A 15543-nucleotide genomic window follows, 5' to 3' on the forward strand; every position below is an offset into this window, starting at 1 on the left:
AAGTACTTGCCAGAACCCGGGCAAGCGCACATTGCTTCTCCAGGACAACGCTAAGCCACATGTGTCCAAGAAGACCGTCGACCTGCTGAGAACATTTCAATGGAAAGTCCTCGCACATCCTCCATACAGCCCCGATATTTCCCCATGTGACTCCCATATCTTCGGCCCCTTAAAACAGTCACTCAAAGGTTAACAGTTCACCTGTGATTAGGAAGTGCAGAACACCGAGAAAAACTGGATCCGTAAGCAACCCAGGAGTTTCGACACTGAAGCCATCCACTCACTTCCTATGCGCTGGGATCAGTGCATCAATATCAATGGCAATTACGTGTAGGTATCATGTTACACATTAATTGTACTTCACATATTATGTCATGCAAATGTTCTGTAATATAATATTCTTTAGATATAACCGTAGTCTCCTTTTCATTTGGGCATACCTTATATATCAGTGTACTAGCTTCTGGAAACTAAATCAGGATGGTCTGAAACACTGATAAATAACTTGGAAGAAGAAATTGGAAATATTTTATTTTACTTCAATGCAGGTCCGGATGCTTTCTTGGAGGAGAGGAATGCAGCAAAATACGTAGTGCATGATATTTTGCATTTAGCCCCAAAAGCCAAAAAGCCAAAATGTTTTTTTTTTGTGTGTGTGTGTGTGTGTGTGTGTGTGTGTGTTATGAAAAATATGAAAATACAGAGGCATGAAAATTTAAATTAGAGCCTTATATTTTGTAGAATCACATCATGCAAGAAAAATTAACAAATGAATATATGAACAATTTTTCAATTATCTTTTAGCAAATTATAATTTTGTTAATTACTGTTGAAGCATACAGAAAAGTAACTGCTAAGATAACTGTTAATTTAATTGAATTAACAGCTTTTTTGTCCATACCTAAAAAAAGAACAGAGTTACAGTTACTCTTTTCAAAAAATAATTACTAACAAGCAACTTTTTACTTCATGCTTTACTTTCAGAGCACTATTATTTACATACATACATATTGTATATGTAAATATACAAAATATTGTAATCGCCAGTGACATTACATTTCCTCTATTTAAGAAATTACATTTTCTCTCTACCTAAGAAATATAAATTATATGAGCATATGGTGGTTCATGATAAATTGTTGCAAAAACATGAGCAGCAAAGAGCAAGATCATAAAGAACTTATTCTCTACTTCCAGTATATTCTTAAGATAATGCAAAGCTTTGATTTTGCCTTCATATGCTTCTTGTGAAAACCACGCAAGGTTTAAACCTTAATTGGCAGTGTGGCTATTACTCTTCATGTACAAATAAATTCCTTCTTAATCAGTCCTGTCAAGATGGGATGTTCTCCCGCAACCAACGTAGAAGTTGCCATGAGAGGCAAAACATTTTGTTACGTGATGATGGGAATTACTTCACCACTCCAGCCTTACGGGATACTCTCCAGTTAAACATGCTGTGCAATGTCCAATTGAATCTTTATTCTTCTCCTTCATCCCATGCCTTACAGCCGTAACCAATCCATCCACGGACAAATACTCCAAAGTGTCAGCACCTGAAAGACAAAGAGTGTTTATCTGAAATGTGCACTAAAGTAATTAAGAGCAGATGTTGAGTTGCTACTTTGTTTTAACATGAGTAATGAATGCCTAGAGCCACATATTTATGGTAAATACAATATCAAGGTATAGGTACAAAAACTGGTAATATTTCATTGTGTTTGAGTTTGTGTGTTTGTTTGTTCCCGCATAACTCTCAAACGCCTGGAGCAATTTCAACCAAACTTGGTACACACATGACTTTCAATCTGGAAAGAAATACTGTGGGGGTAAGACACCCCTAGGAGTTGGGATGGGAAGGGGACATAAAATAGCATTCTGTAGAGTGGCATTTTCGTGACATGTCCTGCAAGTTATGCTTCCCGCTACACAGTACGTCGAAGTTGGTTGCCTACATAGAAGGTGCGATATTGTTATCCTGAAGCAATTTCAACCACACTTGGTACACATATCACTTACAATCTGGAAAGAAATACTGTCTGGGTAAGACACCCCTGGCACCCCTAGGGGTGGGGGTGGGAAGGGGTGACGTAAAAATAATCGAAAACGACCGATATTAGTGTGGAATCCATAGTTTTTGGGGTCGCTAAGATGAATAGTGACACTCCCAATGCCGTTCAACTCATTTTACACTATACATAGTTAGAATTCATTATTTTCCTGTCTAATAGAAGATTGGAATAAATAAATACCCAGGCAATCAGCTAGTATATATACAGTGGCTGCAAAATGACTTCGGACCTCATAACAAAAGCACAAAAAATACAGAAAATTCATGTGAAAAGCTATTATTAAGCTATTAGATACAGCAAAAAATGCATACATTACTACAGAGTCATGTTGGCTTTACTTTTGAGAACAATTTGGATGCGCTTGGGCATGCAATCACTAAGACTTCGGAAGTAATTTAAGTCCAGTCAATGCACCACATTTTCTTCAATTCTGTTTGGAGGGTAGGTTCTGAATCTTATTCTTTCCCAGGAATTGCTTCATACGATGCCAAAAATTTTCAATTGGGTTGAGATCGGGGCTATTCCCAGGCCACTCTAACATCTTTATCTGTTGTTCCTCAAGCCATTTCCTTACCTTCTTAGCCGTGTGACAAGGAGCGTTATCATGCATGAAAAGATCACACTTGTGGATCTAAAGCATATCCACTAAATGGTCCTTAAGAATGTTGATATATCGGTCTGCGTTCATAGTCACGTTTTGCGGTAAGAAATATAAACCTTCCCTACCCTTTTCACCTGAAAAACACTGCCACACCATTACAGACTGGGAGTGCCTAACGGTCGGAACCATATACTTTGGGTCTTATCGATCTGAAGATGATGGACTTCGAACTTTAGCAGCTACCATTCGGAACAGTTGGAATGAGATTCCATCGGAAAACATGACTTTCCTCCACTGTGCTGGTGTCCAGTGTGCATATTTCCTTGCAAAAGCAAGATTGTCTTTCTTCATGCGGGCGGTGAGTATGACGCAGCAAATCAAGTCTTTCTGTAAACAGTGCTGGATCGTGCAAACACTTAACGTTTTCCAGCAGACTCGGGTGCATTTCTTTAAGTTCTGACACTGTCAGTCGAGGTTTTTTCTTTATTTCTCTCATTAGTAGAGCGTCTGTAGATTTGGTTGTCTTTCTTGCCTCCCACCACCGAATTTGTGCTTTGGAATGACAGTCGGAGGCAGAGGACTGTATTATGGTTGATTTTGCATGACCTGTTTGTTTACATATCATCTTTATTGGGACGTTTTCACTTCGCCAAGCAATAATGCTGGCTTTTTCCACACTACTGCAGTACTTTCCCGGCATATCACAAATACACCTGTACATTAGTCAAATATCCAACACAAATACAGTAGGAAAATATCCAACACAAAGTGCACCACACGAAAACACACAACAATTCATCACACACACTACAGCAGGAAGTCACCCTTCCTGTGTCAACTAACAAAAGGAAATGAAATGAACTTGCTTATCAGCAGTAATACACTGTTGCCAGATATGTTCATGCAGAAACAATTCAGTATTCGAAACAAAACAACACTAGATACAAGGCTACAAAGTGATAGACCGCTTACTACGGCAGATTTCACATGAGGTCTGAAGTCATTTTGCAGAGGGTGTATATAGGGAAGGTGTTACATTGCTAAATAAACAATAAATTTCATATTTAAGTGTATTTTGCATTTTTTTAGTTCATTTCGTGACAAAACATGGTAGCATAACGCAACTCACACCTTTAAAAACATGAAAAATTGACACTACAATGTGTTTTTTCACATTTTGTGTTTTCGTCAAATATGAAATATGCATGCCCCTAGTAATGCCTATTTGCAGAGAGTACACCACAATGAACATGTGATGTTGAAAGTGTCAACATTTACAAACAGTAATAACTCTGAACCTATTAAATGGTACAGTATGCAAACCATGTAAATGAAACAAAAATTAAAGGGTTTACACTCTGTAGTTTACTTGTGTGTTTTTACATATGTGTATTGTTAAAAGTTTAGCAAAAGTTTCTGTTTCCAAACTATGAAAGGCAGATATATTTCAAAATTTATAATCAGATGTCAACCAGAAAATGTGAAATGTCTGACTTACCTACATACTCAGCCAGCTTGAGTGAATCCAGCCTGTTGGCAACTAGTTCCTCGCGTGTAGGAATATTGATACCCATGTAACATGGGTATTTCAAAGGCGGAGAAGCAATTCTCACATGAACCTGGAAAATACAAATACACTGTAGTTCATTCTTTTTGAAAATTGTCCAATAAGAAGCATTCATTAAATCATAGATGCTAACTGTGTGGGCACAGTATCTGTTGCCCTCCCCTCAATATTCACTATCCCTTTGGAATTCCTGTTTCAAATGGGAGGGGGGGAGGGAGAGAGACAGAGAGAGAAAATGTGACAATGTGTGTGTATTTGCTCTTGTGTTTGTTGCTTACAGAATATTACTAAGAACATTGAAATCTACTTATGTGCCTGTTCAATAATACTTACTTCTTTAACTCCAGCACCCTTGAGTAGTCTTATTATGGGCCCCATCGTGTTTCCTCTCACAATAGAGTCATCTATTAAGACTAGCTTCTTCCCTTTTACATTTTCTGTAAGGACTCCAAACTTCTTTGCCACTCCTAGCTGCCTCAGGCGAGTGCTTGGCTGGATGAATGTTCTTCCCACATACCTGTTCTTGCACAGGGCTTCCACAAATGGAATTCCAGACTGCAATGCAAGAAGAGGTGTTATTGCACTTTACGCATCTCTGTAAAAGAATGGCAAGTTGGGAGAGATTCCAATGGTTAGGCCTGTAAACATGGCGATCAAGTTAGGTTTCCAAAAGCACCATCACAAAATTCAATACTTCAAGGTAACAAATTAATTGCAAATCATAGACATACACAAACATAACATTCCTGATGAAACTTGCAGTGATATTCAAAATTCCAAGATTAAATTTATTTTAAAATAACTTTTCTGCTGACAAATTGCAAAAATTAGATTAACATGGTGAAGTGAACATTAATTTAAAATTTAAATTACATTTTTGGGAATGAAGGACATGGTAGCAGATTAATAGACTGAAAGAGAGTACTCACTCTTTAGCATTTTTATTAACTTTAGTAGCCACTGTCGCCATCGCCATTCTCTTGGAGACTTGTACTATTGCTTGGTGGCTTTAGTCACCAAAAGTTAAGAAGAAGTTTAAAAAGAAGTTTTGCTGATAAGTTACTTTATAACTCGTGTAAGTGCTAAGAATGATTTCATATTGATTAAATGTCAAAATAATGGTTTTAGCAGTACCTAGATCATTGTCAATGCAAAGTTGCCAGTTAAACACAAATCAAAGACTAGAAGCTACTGAGGTTACCACCAAACAATTGCTAACCTAATTTGGAAGTATGTTTTTTAAATGCAAACTCTACTTAAAGGTTCTCTTGTCCATTAGAGTTTACTAAAAATGTCACAGTTAAATTTGCTCGTTATTTAAGTTACCTGTTTGGAATAGCCATGTGCTGCTGCTGTCCCAGACTCTGGCACAGAACTGACAACATCTGCATCAACATAAGCTTCTTTGGCCAACATCCTTCCACACTGCATTCTTACAGAATAAACCATCTGTCCTGCAGGCAGAAAAATATTTTTTTCCTATAGCTAATACCGATCAAACATTACAGAATTTTGAAGTAAAAAACATTTTAACACTTCTATTGGAATAGTGACAAAGATTGGAAGCAGCAAATTCTTGCCTAGAAAGTTGCATAATAATAATTCCACACCTTTCCATTTCTTTACTGCACATAATTGCACAAGGGATTTAGAATACTAGGCCTTCCTGTTGGGATAAGTGGCTGATGCAGTAATGTGAAGTTTTTGCAGATATTGTTAAAGTAACAATATATAATTTACCAATAGCGATAAACCAATATTCTACCAATCCGATATGAAGTTCCAAATGTTCCTTGAAGAACATCATTAGTTAATTAACCTTCTTAATAAATATATGTACCAGATTACTGCAGTCAGTTTTTCACCTTGAAAGAGGGACTACATATTTAGACATTACAAAACCAGATTATATTAATTACCTATTTATGAATATTTGTGCACCATATTCTGTTTAATTACTATTGTGGTAACTCCTTTAAAAAAATTGAAAAATAGCTTTATATTCTTCCTTTTTTTTAAGGACATCACTGTAATTCAAGGTGCAAATGTAATAATTACCTTCAAACACACTGTCTGCCCTTGCAAAATATACATATTCAAAGATGCAGAAAGCCTGATGTTTGAAAGGGTCTCTATCCATCCTGTACATTGTTTTTATACGATTCTTTGTTATTTCCACTATCTCTCCTGGCTGTACTTCTCGCACAAACTTTGCACCTATGGACAGGAAGCCACAGGATTCTGAGGAAATTACATACCCTTCAATGTCTTGGTCTTCATTTTCATTGCTCTCATTGTCATCTGGAAGAGAATTCATATGCATACAATACAATTGCAAATAAACATGTCAACTAATCAAAGTGGGTTTTTTAATTTAGTACATACAGTATTGACAATTGCAAAGAATCAATCAATTCAATATGAAAATATAATTTAACAACTTTCAATTAAATAATTGTACTTTAGGAACAAGTATGGGCTATTGAAACTTATTTTATCACTGCGTAACAACATACAGTATGATGCAATTGGCTCTCATCAGTTTATTCCCAAATAATGGGTCTAAACTAAAAACTGTGAATGTTACTTTAACCCTTTTGCTGATGAAGAATACACATTCCTTTGCAATTATTGAGTTTAATTTAATATAATTTTTACCTTAGATGATGCATGAAGATCAAACAATCTCCAGATGTCTGTGAAATCATCTTTTCTCACAAAAAAAAAAAAAGACTGACATTAAATCAGTTTTATGCTTTTAAGAAGTGTCCACCTGCATCATCTAAATCTTCACTGTCAGAACTAAATACTTCATCATCAAAATTATGAATGCTCTTCACCCGATTCATTGGTAGTTAGTAATTCTACCATTTCTGTTTTATAAGGTATTGTGAATATGAAACTTACTGGTAGGCTCAATTTTGACATCCATGGAATTGCTGTAGTCACAGGTTAGCAATGTCAATGGCAGTGACAACTTGTGCAACTTCAGATTTTTTTCTCTATATGCCACTCAAGGATAGTAACATTGATTTCAATCAGTTCCTAAGAGATGACTCTACATGCCCACGAAGTTTGAATACTCTATTTTGAATACGAAAAGATCGGTTGATTATATGCTGTGCAGAATCTGTAAATCTACAGGTTCAGTCTGGCGGAAACACATTTCACAGAACATCTAGATCTATCTTTTATAGTTTCGGTATGGTCAGAAGGTAAGTGGAAATTGTTTCACATTTTTTTAAAACTTCTAACAACACTTAAGGCATACAACCAAACTACACGAAGTGTAAGCCTTAAATTGCTGTTGTGTTTACCTGCAGTTTGCAGACCATAGTACTTATAGGCACTACAAATAAATGATGCTAAATGAGAGAGCAACAATGAAAAAAAAAAAATTAAACAACTTCTCAAGTTACCTTGGATCTTCTTCAGGGGAACTATCTTTCCTATGCAAAGCGGCCTGTTGCCATAACGATCTCTTGCACCATAAATGCGATCGTGAAACATTACCACGAGGGAGTAAGAAAGGGGAGCCATCTCCATGAAGTTCCGAATTCGTGCCACCCAGTTTGGACCATCAACTTCCCCTTCTTGGGGAGACACGCAGAGAGCTTGTGTTATCAGTTCACTATCCGAGAGGGTTGATAGACCAACTCCCCTACTGAGCACCTGTGGAGAAAGGATAATGTGGATTGGAAATAACATCGAAAATCAAATGTATATTAACTACATAACTTTTCTGCAACTTTTGGCTAATCACAACATTGAGGATGAGTAATGATTAGGGAATGAATTTTAAGGTCCAGCACCTTTCCAAAAATATAGCTGTTTTCATACCAATCGTTTTGAGACATGTATTTTAGGGCATGAAATGAAGTAAAACTAACACACTTTGTTGCACCTTTTCATGAGATTAGCACGTTTACCCCTTTTTACCCCCCTTGATGCTTCAGCACCTTTTCCCCCCTGCCTTTTCATTCATGTTTTGTTAAAAAAATTCAACAGGAAAATGAATGATTTTCTCTCGTCTTGAGCAGCTACATAAAATCCTATCATCTCATTTGGTAGAGCAGAACGAGAGCTTATGAAATGATATTGTATAATGTGGTTTAATCTGTCAGAATTTTGCCTTAAATTTAAGTATGAGATTGTAATAACATTAAAGATGTTAAAATCAACACAAAACACACGAACAGCACGATAAAAAACACTAAGTTTTTCCAAGCTTTCGATTCCATCTCTAAATCATCTTTAGGGCTGGTCGAGAGATGACAAAGGGAATGCAGTTGAAGTTCCGCTGGTGTTACAGCTTAGAAAAACTCTAAGAAGTGTTTTTTATCATGCTGTTCATGTGTTTTGTGTTGTCTTTAACAAGTATGTTGCTGGCACGTAACGTAAGAATTTTCTTAGTGTCATATTAAAATATGTGTAGCTTATGAAGAAATACATCTTTGCTACATGATTTCAGTGCAGGACTAATCAAGAGCACCTTTTTATTTTAGAATGCTTTGACAGAAACTGAAATCCCATTCAAATTATACATTTAAGTATCTATACTGAAGGGCCACCCATTTTTTTTATTACATTTTTTGGCTTTTCGTTTTCTTCTATCATTCAGAAGTTTGTAGGATTTGCTTTTTTCCTCAAAGTCTTACCCAGTCCCTTGCTTGGCATGGCGAGGGGGAGAACCGTGCCCCTCAGGCAACTTAAACTGGCTAGGGCATTCTTTTTGTTATTTTTCATTCTTTTTTGTGTATGAGTGTGTGTATTTGTGTGTGCTAGAGCCAGTGGACAGGGCTACAAAAAATCGGCAACATTGCAAGGGCATGGGGGAAGTTTTGGCATCTTTGAGGACGGAGAGGAACACAAGGAGATAGAGGTGACAGCAGTGAGGGTGTGTGTGTGAAGGTCTGGAAAAATTCGGTGTATGTGCGTACAGAAACATCAGCCACCAAAGTAGGTGAAGTGCGATTGGTGGACAGATGACAGCACCGTGCAGTAAGAAGAGCTGTGTTTTGATCTTGTGTAAATGGAACTATTTCCGTGTGTTTACGGAACAATAAAAACAAATCACACCATGTCCCCGGAACATCAGCCAACCTAGAAGAAGTTAAAGGAATCCGGGACCTGGAGCCATGACCAGTGCCCCCTTTATCCCCTCCAACAACACACCACAACCACCTCCCTCAATCTAAAGTAGGAAAAGTGTGTGTCAGGAAGTGCACCACATAAGTGACGACAAAAGATAAGGGATCCCGACAAACATTTACTTATGGCCATAAGTTACACAAAGGTTACATGAGCTATGCCGGATTAATATTTATATTTTCTTATAACCAATAATAATCTTAACAGATTCAGAACACATTTCATGTTATTTACATATTGCCCTCACAATACCTACCGTAACCAAAACCTCTGTTACCGAGGCAAACAACATTATTATTTTATGTGGTACAACAAATTTGCAAAGTATGTTATTTTTCATGTCAAGTTGCACTGTGATTATATAGCGAATATTACCGGTTGATCAACAGCTTACCATTTTACGAAGTGAACCCGAATTGACAAGTTCTCCATTATGTGCAACGGCTAAAGCTCCATGTTCTGTATGAACTACAAACGGTTGGCAGTTGACTTCCTCTGACGCAGCTGAGGTTGAGTACCGCGTGTGTCCAATTCCAAGGTTACCTGCAAAAAATAAATTCTTCATTTGGAACACTTCACAATATAGCAACAATCAAAAGCTGTAATGGATGGTTTTTGTACATAATTTCAGAAATTTAGTAACAATCTGAAAAGGTAGAACTATTAATGATAACAAATATTTCCTACACTTCAATATATTTTACATTCATGTTCACCGAGTCCCATGAACAGAATGTAATACAATAAAATAATAACATTTTCATTGCTATTAACTGTTCTACCATGATTGGGCCAAGATGGGTCTGTTACAAAGATTTAATACCTAAAGAGGTAAAAAAAAAAAAGTAAAATGCACCCCTGTGTTTTTGCACCACACTATTAAGGTGTATAGGGGGTGTGGAGTTAGGGCTCCACACACTTTCTTGATCACGGCCATAGGTGGGGGTGATGTGATCAGCACCTAGGGTGACCAGACATCCTCTTTTATCCGGACATGATTTGAAATGTCCTCCTTTTCTGGAAAGAGCATAACATCGACCATGGCAAACGTGATGCATAGAGAATGCTTCCACACATAACAATCACTTGGGGTGCATTAAGTATTCGAGCAATGCTCACCTAGCATCTGGGAGCTGAACACTTATTACTTTCCCGACTGAGTCATTAGTAGGAGTGTGCGGATCCTGAAGAGTCGGTACCGGCATCGGTAAAAAAAAAAATAATAATAATAATAATAATAAAAATCCCTTTCCGAAATGTATGGAAATCATTTCAGTCAGGATCCCGAGCCGTCAGGGACCTCCAAATGGTCATTTTAAAAAGTGGTTAATTCTTGATGTTTTCTGCATTGAAAGTGTCTTGACACTTCTCGGAAATTGTTAGTTTTCATTTCAGAAATTTCAGGGGGGGGGGGGGAAATTGACGTGTAAAATTCATGGTTTCCACAGTGTCGGGACATTTTTAACATTTCCCATGCTGAAAATTTCTCAGCTTTGTCTGAAAATAGCGAATTTTTCCCATCCTGAATGTAAGGGATTTAAAAAAAAATCCCGTCCCAACCAAAAAAAAGTTCTGTCCCACACAATCCTAGTCATTAGTTCGAATTATTCCCTAGTCATTAGTTCGAATTATTCCCTAGTCATTAGTTCGAATTATTCTAACTCCTTGCTTTGCAATCTGAGACTTTCAAAACACATATAATCTAAGCAGTTCCTTTTTGATTGATTGATATTGTTTATTTTAATTTACTTTTTTGCCACTTTTGACTAATCGCGAAGATGAGAATGAGCTATGATATGATGACTTTCATGAAGGAACACCCATGCCAAAGCTGGGATTCGAACGTGGGACCTCTGGCATTGTGGCATGGTGTGCTAACCACTCTGCCACAGAGGGCGGCCAGTTCATTTGAGGTTCAATTATGAGGTAAAGTGTAAGCTGGCTGCCACTTCCCCTGCTGTTGAAAGAGTGCTAGAAATGTTCCTGGCATTAAAATCATATTTCTTGATCCAATCTAAACTACCTATTTAAATTCTGTTTTTGGAAATAAGTTAAAGCGAAGCTTACTTGTTACATTTGCATTCACTTATGGGATATTGCATTCTAATATCCAAGAATTGGAAAAAGAGTAACATTCTGTGCTTCAAACTATATATATTCTTATGATTATCATGTGTTAAATACTAGATTAGGAGTTTGCTTTCATTGCTTAAAGGTAGGAGGAAATTATTGAGAAAATCATCAAAATTATCTGTGAGCAAAGTGTTGGTATTTTTTTTTATATTGATTAAATTGTAAGTAATGGCAAATTGATTTGGCATATTTTTGCGGTGTCCTCTTTTCTATGACTTTGTCCTCCTTTTTCACTATGCTCTGTCCTCTTTTTTGAATGTCTGGTCACCCTATCAGCACCACACCCCTGGCTGCCTTTAACCCCCACAGTTTCCTCCAGGTACCCACTTTATACGATGCTGGGTGGGCATCATAGCTACTTCAACATGTGGAAAAAATCCCGGTTCTCCTCTGCTGGGGATCGAACCCAGGTCTCTCACATGGAAGTCAGACGTCCTAAGGACTGAGCTACTGCGGCTCTGAGGTATCATTTAGAATTAGAGAAATATCAACATACTGTGATTCAATTTTAGGCCTAGCAAACTTAAAATAGATTCATTTTAGTAAATCTTGCCTATAATATAGACACACGAGATGACACATTGACCACTGTAATAAATTATAGTGTTATAACAGATAGAATTGTTAATTGGATAATTTAATGATAATGTTAATTCGAAATTTGGATAATTTAAACTTTTGTCAAGTTGGAAAATTTTAAAAAGTCCACTGTAATAATATAATTTAACAGATACTTTCCTGATACTGATACATAAGCATCAGTATCGGCTCAACCCTAATCTGTATATTATATGATACAGTAACATGTCAGTAATGCATTATTTTTAAAGAAATGATTTACTTGTTTGTTAAAGTAACAGTTAACTTGTTACCTTTAGAGGAAAAGTAATTTGTAAAGCATTATCTTTCACTGAGTAACTCAATTTGATGCACACACAGATCTAACATACTAACCTTTCAGTTTCTTCATTGCATCATTATTGAAGACATTGTCAACCATCCCCATTCCTTTACATACTTGGAAAGTTTTTGAGTCCTCTCCTTTACTTGTAACTATGCCGGCACTTTCCTGCCCTCTGAAAGGAAATAGGATGGGTGTTATAAGCATGTGTGATTACTCATTACCTTCGAATTATTGGGAGTGACACACCAATATCTTACATATACATAATATTTTTTCTGTATTATTCTCTATGTCTTGAAAAACTACTTCTATGCAATTTTTCTGCCAGGCACATTTGAGCATATCAGAAAGGATTAATGTGCTATGAATAAGAATACTGCTGTTTTTTGAATTAAGGTCTACGAAGAAATCAAATTGAACACTAAACATACATAAAAACTAGATGTGTTTTATGTATTTTTCTTCTTTTTTATTGTAGATCTTACGGATTTCAAAGTGGAAAGTATTACCTGTGTTGAAGTGCAACCAGACCTAGACATATCACCTGTGCCACATCAATTTGGGTTGGCCATTCACCTGATGCAATACAGCCAAATACTCCACACTCATGTGTAAGTCCAGATTCTTCCCCTGTTGCCATGTCTTTGTTCTGGAATGAAAAATAACCAATCAGACATCAAATTACACAAACACATGCAGAACTAACTAGGAGGCAATGGGGACACTCACCCCCCCCCCCTTTTCAGGTTTATTACAAGTTATAAGGGCATTTTTGTTAAGCAACTGGGATCCTGCCCCAAGCAGAGCATGGAAATTGCCCTAAATACCTATTTTTCCCTGTACTTGGATTCACAGGCTTTCAGTACAGAAACGCATTTTAGGGTATAACAAACAGTGGCGCAGGAACGTTTTTCATTTAGGGGGGTACAAAATTCAGCCTCCCATATATACACATATATATATATATATATATATATATATATACATATATATATATATATATATATATATATATATATATACATATATATACACACACACACACTCATATATTATATACACACTACTGCACGTATTTAGAAATACATTTCGGGGGGGGGTCAAACCAAGTGTTGCAATAATAATACATAATAATTAGAATAATTATTATTACATGAACAGGTAAAAGATCGTGAAAGAATAGATATATAACAGCACGTACTCATTATATAGCTTTCATGTAGTTAAGATCTCCAAGATTTGCATAAAAACAACTGCCTTGGTAAGCATTTAATGTCAAATAGAAAAATAATTGAAAATTTATTGAATAACAAAAAAGGGGTTAGATCCAATTAACGAAAAGTAAAGTTGCTGATCAATATTTTATGGATATCATCATAAGTACTGTGCATAAATATTTGGAACCCTTCAACACCGTATAAGTGAAATTCATTGCTTTCCAATAAGTTGAGCTGAAATAGCCATCGATTATATATTTAATGCTACACAATTATATTTTGATTATTTACTTTCACTACATGATAAGTCTTTCAAGGGGTGGGTCTGGACCCCTTGGACCCCCTCCAAATACGTCCATGATACCTAGGTATAATGTGAAGCCATGGGAAACATTCTATTTTAGAACAGCACACGCGAATGTCCTGTTATTTAATGCAAAATTTGCATAAATATATTTTTCTTTTGTTTTTCTTACATTTTTTTAAACAGATTTTAAAACCTGATAACAATTGGGAAACATATAAAGCTCTGGACCTCTTTCTGGGCTTATTTGGATTTAACGGAATGGAAAATCAGGAGTTCGAAATGTGAAAATTGCGAACAAAGATACATCTTTTCATTTTAATGCAGGTTGAGATTAAAGGTGCTGAGGAGGATCTTGAGCCACCCCAACCAAGAATAATCATCTTCCACCCACTGAATCCGTTTATCATACTTATAGAGTTCCAATTCAGATCAGTTCATTCTAATTTTAAAGTCCCATAGCTACGCATAAAAATATCTTTAAACAATTTATGGCAAATGTATACCACATCCAATGCCTTTTAGAAGCCATGTAGCCTATTTGGTATTTTCTCAGACATCTATAGGGCGTTGTATTAAAAAAGAAAAAAACTGCGTTGAGATGGTTCCCGATGAAGTCTATCTTCGAAATATTTGTGAAACATTTGACAAAGCATTTATTTGTTATATATTTAGCTAATGACACTCTTCAAGCACTGAAAGTACTATCATTACATATACAAAATCTAAATTCTTCAGATCTCAGAGGAAGCAAGGAAAGCCATACGCTCAAAAGTTTTTTTTTTTTTTGGTGGACAATATGAAGAGCCGGCCAAGGTTTATTTTCATATGGAATAGTATTAAATGCAGATACATGCGTGTGTTTTAAGGTTACATGTAAATTTCTTGTTTATGTGAAAAAGTGAACGTAAATGTAAACAAAAGCATGCGCTTCAAAGATTTTTGAATCTACAAAGAAAATCCAAAAAACATTCCCGCCTCGCCGGTCTCCGTGGCAGAAGGGTTAGCATAGTGTGCTATGAACCAGAGGTCCCAGGTTCGAAACCCGGCCTGGGCATGGGGTGTTATTTGTGAGTGTCCATCAATTCCATCATATTATCACTCATCCTCATCTTCGCGATTAGCTAAAAGTGGCAGAAATGCGAAGTAAAATAAACCAAATAAATCTATCAAACATTCCTATCACTCCAAAGACCTAGCGAATCCAACCCAAAATCTACCAATAGAACCTGCAGTGAGTCTCATTTATCTCGTGCATTCATCTGACTAATGAAATTTTCTTACAGTTTGACTTTAAGTGTTTAACTTAAAATGGCGTTGTGTTTGTGTTGCATTCGATATCAAAATCAGATTTTAAGCAATTAATGTCCAATTATAAGTATACCTAATACATAGGTAAAATAAGTCCCCCTCTGATAAAATCGCAGATTCCACCCTGTTTAAATGTCTAGGAAAAATTTCATTTCACCTAGGAATAATATCGCAATCCGATGAGTCGAAAACTGTCACAGCTTCATCTCATCTCCTGTGTGGTGAGGTCCGTCCTTCTCGTTCTTGTTTGTATTCTAGATTCACTTCATGCTCAGGTAGGTTA

General features: G+C 36.4%; 1 protein-coding gene across 1 annotated transcript in view; it reads right to left on the reverse strand.

The window, feature by feature from the left end:
- Nucleotides 1-937: 937 nt before the first annotated feature.
- Nucleotides 938-15543, reverse strand: part of LOC145985950 (amidophosphoribosyltransferase-like) — a 50694-nt gene continuing 36088 nt past the window's right edge. Inside the window, exons 2-10 of the mRNA XM_083120091.1 lie at nt 12938-13077; nt 12479-12600; nt 9786-9934; nt 7660-7912; nt 6299-6541; nt 5567-5694; nt 4574-4795; nt 4172-4292; nt 938-1556 (exon numbers count right to left, since the gene is read on the reverse strand). Of these exons, the coding sequence (XP_082976217.1) occupies nt 1417-1556; nt 4172-4292; nt 4574-4795; nt 5567-5694; nt 6299-6541; nt 7660-7912; nt 9786-9934; nt 12479-12600; nt 12938-13068 (1509 nt within the window). The 5' untranslated portion in view covers nt 13069-13077 and the 3' untranslated portion in view covers nt 938-1416. The remainder of the gene's footprint in view (nt 1557-4171; nt 4293-4573; nt 4796-5566; nt 5695-6298; nt 6542-7659; nt 7913-9785; nt 9935-12478; nt 12601-12937; nt 13078-15543) is intronic.

The sequence above is a fragment of the Lepisma saccharinum genome, chromosome 3 (assembly GCF_977018435.1).
Source record: "Lepisma saccharinum chromosome 3, izLepSacc3.1, whole genome shotgun sequence".
NCBI lineage: Eukaryota > Metazoa > Arthropoda > Insecta > Zygentoma > Lepismatidae > Lepisma > Lepisma saccharinum.